At 52.8% G+C, this 12,380-nt stretch overlaps 1 protein-coding gene across 6 annotated transcripts in view; it reads left to right on the forward strand.

Moving 5' to 3' along the window:
* NTM (neurotrimin) overlaps window positions 1–12,380 on the forward strand; it is a 623,570-nt gene that overhangs the window by 358,433 nt on the left and 252,757 nt on the right. For 5 of the 6 annotated variants that reach the window (XR_016439146.1, XM_090027298.1, XM_090027300.1 and 2 more), the window contains exon 2: window positions 11,408–11,492. Coding sequence is in view for 5 of the 6 variants with exons in the window: in XM_090027298.1 (XP_089883424.1) it covers window positions 11,408–11,492 (85 nt within the window). In the remaining variant the exon portion in view is untranslated. Of the gene's footprint in view, window positions 1–11,006; window positions 11,493–12,380 lie in introns of those variants that run through there. The other variant, XM_090027302.1, reaches the window with a different exon arrangement.

Consider the following 12,380-nt stretch of genomic DNA (forward strand, 5'->3'; position numbering starts at 1 on the left):
GGACTGTCTCTTTAGAACAAGAAGCCTCCAAACTCCTTCTGTTGAGTTTAGAGTTTCTCTTGCTAACAGTCCACATCATGCAGGCTTTATTTATGGACCTGAGTGTGTCTAGCTCTCCTCCCTTCTGTTGCTTCATCCAAGTTTATGCAGTCCCAGCTCCGCATTGTTTCTTTCTTGCTAATAGATCATCACTGACAAACGTACTCCTCCAGCCTCCATTCTGGAACTTGTGCCCCTCCAGTCCTTCATGCTGGTGCTGTTGGGGGATGATGTATGAGACCCAAGTCAGCTTGATTCATGCGAATTGTGCTCACCTTTCCAGAACAAACTGTCACCAGTATAAAACACATCCTTGTTTGAATACCTCCAGAGGCTGGGAGATGAGTGGAGGCACTGGCTAGATCCTCTTCCTTACACCTCCTAGGAAAGAGGAGTTTTTGAGGAAGACTGATTGCAGATCACGGGATAGCTGTACAAACAATAAATGTAATCATTGGAGCAATATCCAGGTGCTTGAGCTGAGATCAGGTCTTGCTGCAATAGGGCTGCCCCGATGCATGGACAGAGACAGCCCCTGCCCTTGCCCCAAAGACTTGATCTGAGTGAACACGAGAGATGAGGAGTGGGGCAGGGAGCAGAGCACTGGGGAAGGGGTGCCCAAGGTCCCACAGGAGATCAGTGGCAGAGGGCCAAAGACAATCCAGGAGGCAGGGAGACTCTTTGTTGACAGTCAGCTTCTCTTCATATCAGCAGACAAGCAAGGGCTTATGATATAGCCCATAGAAATCAGGGTTTGCCATATCCAGTTGGGTGACCTCATCCCTGGCCCAGTTGAGGCCATGCATTGTACTGGTCAGTGCTTTGCCCATCCTCATCTGCAGCCTCTCCGGTACTTGCTCACGCTCACTGCAGCCAGGCAAATCCCTGGTGCAAACAGAGACCCCAACAAGACGTTTGTGGCACTGGCCAGTTGTTTTCCGCCTGATGCTTGTATGAGTGCAGCACCCCATCTCTCTCACTGAAACGCAGGCCTGAGCTGTCTGCTGGGAAGCCCTGAACCTGTGGCTGTAGTGGTTACACATTCAGCCCTGAAGCTTTGCTTCCAAGCCGGGGCCAAATCTCTCCAGGGTGGCCTCCCTCATAGTATCGTAACGTCGCATTACTTCAGCTCCTGGCAGCAGCCAACATGTGCTTACGACACTGCAGAAAGGATCGTTAATGGGGGGAAAAGTTAACCACATTTATTGAACTGTAAAAAAGGTTGTTTTTATATCCCTTTATTGGAATATAAAGACAGCTTTTATAACCTTTTAACGGGACATAAAAGCAGCTTGGAGACTGGAAATCTCTCTCTAATTTAAGGCAGAGAGAGCGAGCGAGCGAGCATCTGCCATGTGCTGGGGTCAGAAGCAATCAGGCTGGTTCTGCACAGGGCAGTCCCAGGCGGGTTTGCTCCATATTTGCACTTGCAGTGGGCTCAGATCCAAACCAAGTGGGGTGCGTGTCCATATCTGACATTAGCAGCCTGGGCCCATCTCTGGCCTTGGGTATCTGTTTCTTTTTCTGTAACAGGGGAGCCAGTTTCTCGGCCATCTACTCAGAGGGGGAAGTGACTTGTCTGATTATCTAACCGTGGCTGCCACGGTTCCCCTGCTTTACCTGTGGCAGGTTAGGGTGTTATGTCTATGTTGTGTCAGGGTTGACAGTATCCATGCAGAGTTTTGATTATGGTTTATATGGGATGGTTTGGATAGGGATGATCCTGCCTCAGGCAGGGGGTTGGACTAGATGACCTCTGGAGTCCTCTTCCATATCGTTCTCTATGATTCTCTCTCCTTTAATTTTCTCTTCTGCTTTCTTTGAATAAAAACCTCTTTGGCTTGGATCCTGCTTTTGCAAAGGACTCAGGTTGTCTGAAGAGGGAAAGCTTTGTGAAGACTAAGCTGTTCCACCCTGAGGCCCGGTCGCCCTGCAGTGAGACCACAGAGAAGTACCAGAAGCTGGGATCACCCTCTTTTACATGCAAATGTTTAAGCCCAGGCTTCACCTGAGTCTACAAAGCAATATGAATGGCTGGTTGCAGCATGCATTAGCCTGCCTGTGCTACTATGGGTAACAGGAACAGAGAAGACATAGTCATATGGGCTTTCCATATGGCAGTGGTCAGTGGCCCTTTCCAGGGCCCCTGGGCCAGTGCTCTGGTTGCTAGCATGTGCTAAACCCTATGTAGCTGTCTTCACCACTAGCTAGAGGAAGCTAACACAGGCAGACTGGTACTTGCTGTACTTGCCCTTTGGCACTGCTGTGTAGAGTCAGCCCATAATGCTGAGGGCCTGTTATGCAAGGCATTATTCATTTGCACAAGGTCATCGGGTTTTCCACTCAGGTACTATCCAGTCAACTAGAAGAGCTCAAGACTGGGAGAAAAAAAGAAGTGTTACCCCTCTCAGAGGCTGAGCTGAGCACGGGAATGAATTGACTTGGCCAAGTCACGCAAGGAGTTGGTAGCACAACTGGGAAACTAATTCGGATATTCTAGCCCCAGGCCGGTGCCGTAACCAGAGGCTGTTTTTCCTACTCTGGGGGCTGCTCCCCTGGAACAAGCTAAGCATATTCAGAATTGCTTGCAGAACGGGGTCCTTAGCTTCCACTTGTGGCGTTTCCTCCTGGAGTTGTGGGCTCAGGCTAATCAAGTAGGTCGATCAGGTGGAAGGCACCAGCTGCACATGATTCCTGCGATATGCTCGTAGTCAGGAGAGAGTTTCTTCTGCCTTTTGTCAGTGTCACCGGATGGCAGGCAGAAAATGTTACAGCTACAGCCAATTAGAGTCTGACCAGGCCTGTGCTGGACTGAAATGCTGATTAGAGCCCTCTTGCCTGGCAAAATGGAGATTTATTTTTTCGATGCGTCGGGCAGGGTGATGCTGCTTTTCCCTGCCATGGCTCTGGATACAGCCGTTGGTCATATGTAATAATGAAAGAACGGAAATGCCTGAACAGTTCTTTCTAACCACATCTTGCTATGTGCATGCTGCGGGGAGTGCTCTGTCCTGCCCTTTCTCCTGATAATGAACGCTTCAAACGTGGCTTGTTCGTGATCCTCTGCTACCCTCTCTCCTGGGCACCAAATCATGAACCTCCCTGGGGTCTGGTGAATGATCATACGCTAGAAGAGGGCAGCCGCTTCTCCTTTTGTGCCATGGCAGGGGGGGAAGCCTTGCTCTCGGCACAGATTTTTCATCATTACAGGGAAGAAATGCCACTGCAATGACAGGCATTAATGCAGTTCATGCCCGGAGAAAGCCTGCTTCCTTCTATCAGGTTTGTCATTCAGCGGCAAGGGCAGTGTCATTTCTGGCCCTGGTGAGGAGGTGTTTGAGGCTTGTGTTGCTTTTTACCTGCAAAGGGGGATCCTCTAGAGCAGTGGTTTTCAACCTCTTTTCATTTGCAGACCCCTAAAACATTTTGAGTGGAGGTGAAGACCCTTTTAGAAATTTCAAGTGGAGGTGCAGAGCCCTCTGAATTGTAAGTGTGGGTATTCACATACTTTTGATTGATCATAGTCACTTTTCGTGGACTCCTTAGACATAGTCTGTGGACCCCCAGGGGTCCACGGGCTGCAAGTTGAAAACCACTGCTCAAGAGGCTCTGGGCTAAGGTGTCGTTTGGAAAAAAACAGCTGAAGAAAAGGCTGTTTCTGTGAGCTGGGCTACCCATCTCCCACTGACCTGAGTACAGCTGAATCCGTGGAACAGGGAAGAAAATGAGCGAAAGGGGATGGATCTTGGCGGGATCCAGTTACCAAGGCTCTGATCCCACAAAGAGCTCTACTTGTGCAAACCACGGAGGGTGCCTGCAGACGCAGACATCTGAACGCCGCAGGGCGACCGGCCCAGCTCACAGAGCAAGCGTGACTCGGTGCCTGGCTGACGTCAGCGTTCTCGGCTTGAGCCCGTCTCAAGCTGCGAAGTTTGCCGAGTTGTTCCACACAGGGCTGCACTTTCCAGCACCCCTCAACCTCCTTTTATTTGCTTATCCCACTAAATATTCATCAGTAACATTTAAGACAAAGGAAAGCGATAATTACAAGGGGAGAGTTTTTTCGAGATATTAAAGGTTAACAGAATTCTTGGCATTTGTGCCTTGTCAATTTCCATGTAATTATGCTCGATTCCCAGAATTCAGAGGCAACTGTGCCTGTTAACGCTCAAAGATGGTACCCCGGGAATTTAATTTACGAGATCGCTTCTCAAAACCGTCCGATTCAAACCAAGCATCCTGCTTAATGGCAGAGTTATTATTAACATTATTCTTGGACGAGGCATGCTGGAAGGCAAGAAGGCTGGCGGCGAAACTGCGGTGGGTTCTTTAAGGCAGCAGAGAGCCCTGCTTTTGTTGCTTGAAGGTTAGCAAAGGAGGAAGCTCGCTCAGATCTAGGGGCTCAATTTGGAAAGGGTGCCAAGGCCTTTTCTGGCGTGAACTCATTTGGAGTCTGAAACAAGAGCCCAGACCTGACCAGCTCTTTGAGGCAGTTTGCTCCAGCTCCAGCCTGAGAAGCTGGTTATGGGCAAGCGGGCTTGGATGGGAGAGGCTGATTTTTCAAAACCACAGAGCACCCGTTGTTTTCCATCGGTGCCCATGGGATCTGTTGAGTGGACAAAAAAAAGGCAAGGGAGGAGGTTGGGAGCCCAAACTTAGACCCCTGGATTGAAAATCTTGGCCTTCACTGAAGTGCGAAGTCGCGCCCTGGCTCTTCTTCCAGCTGCTTTCCACAAAGCAGCAGAGAGCTGTTTGGTGTAGCAGCCTGGAGATTGCCATGGCAGGCAGGGGCTGAAGTGTCCCAGGTACAGCAGGATTTGTGCAATGGATTGTCCCCTGAATTGTGGGGTGCTTAGCTCCAGCCTCAAATGTTCTGGGCCAAGCACCTCTCCAGTCCTGCTTGACCCTTCACAGCTGTGCCAGGATATGGCCAGGGCATGCACAAGAGCAGGGGAAAGTGCATTGTTTGTTGTATTGGACTAGAGATTCCCCCGGGCGCTTGGGCTTGGTACAGTGTAAGCTGGCTCTTCAAGGAAGATGTGGAGTCCTACGTACCTCTAATTGGTTTCAGGCTCAGTCCAGGTGTAGTATAATAGGAGCATGTGATGGAGGAGTAGAAAACCAGCCTGAGCACTCGGGGAAGAGGTCCGAAGGGGTAGGTGGCTTGTGTAAGCTGCTCCATATGGTTGCTTGCTATCATTCCCCAGCAAAGGGCCTGCAAAGTGTGAACCTGCAGGACTCAGTGTTTAGATATTTATGTGAAAAAAAGAGACCTTGAAGCGGGGGGGTTAGTAAGAAAACACTGGTACCAGGGGGCGTGATTACCTGGAGAAGGAGGGAAAAGGAAGCATCTGAAGTCAGGCTGGGTAAGCCACTGCTACGGGCGCTCCAGAGATGAGTGTAATGCAGAGACATTTGCTACCCCAGAGAATTAATTACATTAGCATAAGAGTGATATTGCAGCTGTGATGGTCCAGGAATGATGCAAAAGGCAAGGATTTCTTAGGGTGATATTTTTTTTTATTGGACCAACTGCATAGCTGGGATAGAGTTAGGCTCAGTTTTTCTGAACTCGTGTTGCATATATATGGAGTCAATGTGTGCTAGCTAGAGGGTTGCAGACGATGAGTCCCCTTGGGAAGATGTCATATTTCTTGTATAGGCTTAGGAAGATGTTGCTGGGGTTGACTTTGCAGTTGGTCCAAGAAAAGATACCACCCTAAGAAATCCTTGCCAAGCATAAGAGAATTTCCAAAAGGGAAGCCTGTCAGAAATGCTCACGTTAAGCAAACTTCTGCTAAACTCTCAAATACTGTGCGTGAAGAGGCAACCTGTGCTTTATTTTAGCCTCTTCAGCTTTTTTTTCTGTCTTCTCCTGCCATTCCTGTAATGCAGAATGGATTGAGCTGTAGAGCACTGAATTAATGTTATATGCTGACAAAATGCTATTTGATGGCTTATGGCCTGACTGTATCTGATGTCATCAGCTGGTCCTGGCACCTGCCTCACCCCGATGGAAAGCAGCTCAGGAGTGTGCAGAATGCCTCCTTAAGCGCTAATGCCCATGGTAAGTTCACAACAATGCGACAAGAAACAGATTTCTATAAAAACAATATTGATTTGCGCCAGCGACAGCAGAGATCAATTCTGTTTAATAACTTCCACTGTGCCAGTGCAGCTCAGGATTTCCAAGATTATTCTTTGACTCCCTGCATACATATTTAACATGAAAGGGGCATGTGCAGTTGTAGCCATGTATAAATAACTTTGTGTGCATGTTTGCTGCGTATGAGCATATGAGGAAAAGGGATATTTTGGTGCCTTGATTCCACCCTGTGTAGCTGGGGGATGCTCAGAATAAGTCTGGAGGCAAAGGGTCCCTTCAGAGACAACGATATACTGTATCTCCATCTCTCACCCCAGGCAAATGCCCAAGAACTGCCTAACGACGCAAGTCTAAGGCGCCTAAAGGTTGCTGCAGTCCATCCCAGTGTAAACTGGGATTCTGGCAGGTGATGACTGCCGAAGCACTTGGGTATAGTCTAGGAGATGGGGTGATGGCTGCCTGAGTCTCACAGGACCTCTCTAGCCAGCTTCATTGACCTCCCTAGCCAGCTTTGACCGGCGTGGGACTGTCTGGCTCCTTTGGGGCCAGTCCTGGAGCTGTTACACTCACACCCACAGGAGGAGCCCAGCTGGCTCCAGTCCCCTTGTTCTGTGCATGAAAAAGCTGCCAAGCTCAAGCTCTTAAGTCCCCTTCCAAACCAGCTCGTGGGCTGCAGAAGGTTAACTGGAACTTAAAGACTAAGACACAGAAAGCAGAGACAGCGAGCTGAGCCCGAGCCCACTAGACTTTTAAAGGGCAAATGAAATGTTCTTGTTATGGCAAGAAGCCTGGCGTAAAGTGCAGGGAGGAAAGGGACTGGAGCAGCACAGCCCCTGCTTGGCAGCAGGGGAAAGCTCCCAAATGTGCAGTTAATTTAAATTTAATAAGACAGTTACTGTAAGTTTAGATAAATGCCAGTTAAAGACTAACTGTGCCCTGACGGGAGGGGAGGAATGGGGGGGGACTGAGCACAGTGTTTTTTGAATGCGATAAATATATTGCTAATAATCATCGCTTATCTTCCAACGCAGCAGCAGCTGCTGCTGCTGCCTCTTCGTTTAAATCAAATGGTTATTTGAGGTGGTTCCCAGGGAGCACTGCCCAGGCGTGAGCAGTGGGCACCCTGGAGTGGGGAGCCAGGCAGAGAGAAAGGGTGCTGGGAAAAGAGTTGCTTTTAGGGGCCAGGCTGGGAGGGGAAGTTGTACTCTGTTGGAAAACCCAGGTGTGCAAGGGCAAGTCACCAGGGTGTGGGTAGAGGGGGCTGGAGGGTTTGTGAGATCTCTGACACTGGGGGAAATTGCCACAGAGCATCATCTCTGTTCCTGAACTCAACTCGAGGCTCCAAAGCGCCACCCACCGCATAACATGAACTCTTGTTTCCTAACTGGGCCTGCTGTCTGAAATGGAAAAAAACTAGGCAGTATGGGTTGTGTTGGAAGGATCAGTCTCCTTTGGGTCTTCAATGAATCCTTCTTTTATTTCAGACTGTTGGGCCTGGTACGTACCAGTCAAAGCGCGCATTGACTTTGTGCAGGTTTCACGCATATATTGTCTGGGAGACTTTGCACTGTTTTTAACCCTATGCTTTGCTGCGTGTAGTGTTTAGCACAATAGCATGAAAGGGATTGGTAAAACCAGGTTTGCTTGTGAGGGAGTTCTCTGCATGGCTGTTGGGGGTAGATTTTACACAAATTAAGTCTCAGGAGAAATTTGCCAGTTTCAGATTCAAAGTATTTATCCATCTTCGAGATTTATACTGTGACTCACTGGCTCCTTCTACATAAAATACTTTGTGAACTAAAACAAAATATTGCTCATCTAGCAGTGAACAGGGTATTTCTGTGACTCTCTTAAAGGCATAGTCAACTTCAAAATTTACCAGTATTTTTTTGCTGATGAACTGGGTTTTGGAAATGCAGTTCCTCCCTATTGGCAGGTATCAGTTTCCTGTGTGATGCATTGTGCCTCTGTGTGTTTGTGTTTATGAGCATGTATACATCTGTGTCCTCCCACACATGTCCACAAGTAAACTATACATGAGAGCAGTGCCAGATGTTTGCCATCGCACTGAAAGACTGAGATTCACCTGGCCTCGGCTGACAGGCAGATCTTAGCTGCAAATTGATGGGGGAGTCATAGCTTCACATTTTGCAGCTGGATCCAGATTTCAGGCTTCAGGTCAGTTCAGATTGTGAGATTTTTGCTCAGGCTTCTTTTGAGTTGATTTTTTTTTTTTTTTTTAAAGAAAACAACTCCCAAACCTGAAAGTGAGGCTGCCTGCGTCAGGAGGCTCACAAGGTTTTCAGTAGATCTAAGGGGCGTTTGCTTGACAATCGGTGAAACTTGACAGTTTTGCTGTGACTGGGTTTTGCTGCAAGTTTAGGGGATCTGTTTGCTGAAAATGTGCTTGCATGGCAGTCACAGCTGGGCAGCGGAGGGGCCTCGTGATCTAGAGATAGAAGGATGCTTACTTGAGTCTCCCTAATCTGACACTGCTGAGTTTTGTGCTGTGGCTCTGCCCAGTTGCTTCCCCTCTCCTCCTGAGTTTTCCCTCGTCAGTCTGTCCGCTCTGCCTTTGAAAGAGGAGTGACTATCAACTCAAAATCATGTTGCTTTGCTGACATGTTCAGGATTTTAGCTGCTTCTCTGCACTCCAGGTCCCTCTCCTCTCCTCTGCCCTCACCCTTTTTCACATGGCTATACCTTTCTCCATACTCTCTTGGAAGTATGGAGAGTATGATCCCCAGAACTGGGGGGTATCATTATTTCCTCTTCTTCCCCTTTCATGGCTTCATCTGTTACACCCGCCTTTTTGCCCAGTGTCTCCTTCATTTCCATTCCAGTTACGGGGATCCTTAAATCTGTGTCGAACTCTTGTTGTCAGCCTTCTGCCTTTGCTCCTGGAGCCTCCTTGTTTGTAGTCTCTGCCAGGAGAGGGGGGCCTTTAGCCTTGTAAGAGAGAAGGAGCGTGCTGAGGATTTTTCCTCGCTGTGTTTCCTCTCTGCCTGTTGCCGGCACAGGACTGCCGACTTTTATATGAGGAGGGAGAAAGCTGGGAGAGATCAGACAAGATGCCACATCCGCTGCTCAGACGAGGACCAGTTTGCAAGCGCTTTCCCCAGATATGCCAAAGCCTTTCTGCCGCAGTCCAAATCCGGCTAAGGAAAAAGGCTTTTTGACATCCCCAGAGGAGCCAGCTCTCCTGCTGCCGAACCTTCACAGCTGGACTCAGCTGCTGGCTCCTCCACTCCTAGAGCCACTGAATTATTTAAAGGCCCCTTGATTTGGTTTTCTCTTTGCTGTTTGTACGCATGTGTTTATTGTCTGTGGATATTTTTAAAATCCGAAGCAATTACAGCTGTCGGAGAGGAGACGAGCTGTGACAAGCTGATTTATATGTACATTGTATGTATGCAAGAGAGAGAGTCACAGGCAGGGAAACAGAGCAGGGAGTCTGGCTGGGTTTTAGTATGCACAGGCAGGGTTTGCAGGGGAAAATTACTTGGAATCATCAAAGGGCATCAACAATCTCCGAATGCTGGGCCAGATTCAACCCTGGTGTAGGGCTGCAGCAGCTCGGTAGATGCTGCTTTTGCTCCTGCCAATGACGAATTTGGCCTGTCACACTCAGGAGTTGTTTTGTCCCATTGGCTGCATGTTCCTATGCCGCTGCCCTGCGCTCGGTGGGGTTGGTCAGCTTTGTGGCAGCAGCCGATGGGTGACGGATATATGTGCTTTGGCACGTGCTGGCGTGAGCACGTTGTCTGTCTTTCCCCGGGGATTTAAGCTGCTGCCCATCACCCTGGTATCTGATCACCTTCCACATAAAACTGACTGGATTAGCAAAGTCCTCCAAATCGCTGATGGTTCCCTCATTTCAGGGTGAAATTACTGTTTGGGACAGGGAGTTTGATGTTTAAGATGAAGTTAACTCACTAGTCTGGGGGAAATGGGGAGGCAGAGAGAGTACGGCAAGGAGGCTGGGCTGGGGCTATTGGAAGAGGCAACTTTCTCCACGCCGGGCATCATTGCATTTTGCCCAGCTGGCACCTAACACCGCTGCCTGTGCCCCCGCCTGCTGAATCCTTGCGGGGGAACAGCCGGACCCGAGAGAGGTGGGTCCGACGTGCCACCGCGGGGCAGAGGGACTCTTGCCTCCGGCTCCCTCCCCCTACTAATGTTCAAACCCTGCCTGGCCCCCTGGGGTGGTCGACAGCCCCTGCCACCCTGGGACTTGGCTGAGCCGAGCAGGGGCCAGGATGTGGGTCAGGGTTGGTGGGTGGAGAGGAGGGAAGGCTCCTGTTGAAGTGTTCATGGAGGGTAACCAGCTGGGGGGGCCTGCTCTGTTGTGTCCACGGTGGGCAGTGCCTGCAGGCCTCGGGCTTTACCGCGTGGATCCCCACGCCATCACAGCGAGGGAGGGCAGGGTTGTATGCCCATCGGAGCGGGGCTGGGAGGGCCTGAGACTCGCCCAGTGCCACTCAGGTGGTCCCTTCCCCCCGCCCCACCGAGCTGCCCCGTCTAGACGGGCAAACGCAGCGCCCGCTTTTAGCCTTCGCCATCCGCTGCCACGTGCTGACGCTCAGCGCCCTGCTCCGACCGGGGGCGGGGGCGGGGGCGGGGGCAGGGGCTGTTTCCGCGCTCCTGCCTGGGCCCTTCAGCCCCTTCTGACACGCTGTGTGTGTCCACCCTCTCCCCCGCCCCGGAGCGCCACGGCGGGCGCCGGCAGGGCTGTGCTGAGCGGTCCCCTGCTCCGTGCCTCAGTTTCCCCGCGGGAGGGGGGCGGGGGCGGCTCCCGGGGAGCGCGGCGCGGCGCGGCGCGGGTTAAAGCGGGCGGCCCGGCGGGGCGCACGTGTGTGCGCGCGGGCGCCGCTCCGCCGCCGGAGCCGGAGCCGGAGCCGGGGCCGGGCCGGGGCGGGCGGCGCTGCTATGGCAACCCCCGGGCGGCGCTGAGGTGCTCCGGCCCGGGCGGGCGGGCGGGCGGCCCCCACGAGCGGACGCGCCGCCCCGCGCCGCGCTGAGAAGTTGCAGCCGCCGCCGCCGCCGCCGCTGCCATGCTGCCCTAGCCCGGGCGCCGCTCCGCCCCAGCGCAGCCCGCGGATGCCGGCCGCGCGCCGCGCCGCTCGGGGGCCGGGCTGCCAGGGGCGCCGCTGAGCCGCCGGGACCCGCCGCCGCCGCCGCCGCCCGGGATGGGGGGCTCGGCCGCGCCCTGGCGGGGGCTGGTGGCGCTGGGGCTCAGGCTGCTCTTCCTTGTGCCCGCAGGAGTGCCCGTGCGCAGCGGAGATGCCGCCTTCCCCAAGGCCATGGACAACGTGACGGTGCGACAAGGGGAGAGCGCCACGCTCAGGTAGGAGCCGCCGGCGGGCGCGGGGGGACGGCGGGCGCGGGGCTCCTTTGCCTGTGCCCGGCAGCGCCCGGCGCGCCTCAAGTTCCCGAGCTCCCCGGGCCGGGCCGGGCGCTGCGGGCTCGAAGCCCCCGGGTGCCCGACTGCCACCGAGCCGAGAGACGCGGCCGGTGTTTCCCCCTCGGCTCTCAGCAAGGCGGGCTGGGTTCAGAGGGAGCAGCGAGCTTTGTCCGAGGGGTAAAGCGGAGGGAGAGGCGTCTCCGCCACGTTTCGGACCCGCTCCTCCGCCTGCTGGAAACGGACTAGCCTCTAGTAGATCTTTTCTGATGGCTAGGATCTGCCTCTCTCTCTCTCGTGTATATATATATTGTAAATGGCTTAAACTGCCGAGCTGAGCTCTGGTGCGCTCGGGAGCAACTTTCCACCGGCTGCGCGTTGCGTCGGTGGCACGTTAAGAGTGACAAGGCCAGAAGAGCGTGTCAGGCAAACGCGGAGCTCTCCTCCGTCTCCATGCCAGCGAACAGAGCGGAGCCGAGCGTGGGCAGCGAAGCGGGGCTGGCTCCTGGAAGGGGCTTCAGCCAAGGTCCCTGAGCCTTCCCTACCCCACTAGGAGTCTCTCCTTTGGAGTAATGCGGGGAATTAAAATCAAGGCCCAGGGCTGCCCTTGGAAACCTGGATATGACTGCCATGTATGGACTATGCCTCAGGCTCTCCCGACCTGTCCCCTCCAGTCTCTTCCCCTGTGCCAGGTGCACGTGCTGGCTGTCCAAAGGACCTGGCTGTGTGATAGTCCAGGAACGGGACAGCAGGAGGTGCCTCAGATCAGGACGAAGTTTGCTGGGCTTTGGCGGGAGAAGCGTGCCCGCCCTCTGGCCTGACCCTCGTGGGACA

The sequence above is a fragment of the Crocodylus siamensis genome, chromosome 14 (genome assembly GCF_052110815.1).
Source record: "Crocodylus siamensis isolate JL-2025a chromosome 14, ASM5211081v1, whole genome shotgun sequence".
NCBI lineage: Eukaryota > Metazoa > Chordata > Crocodylia > Crocodylidae > Crocodylus > Crocodylus siamensis.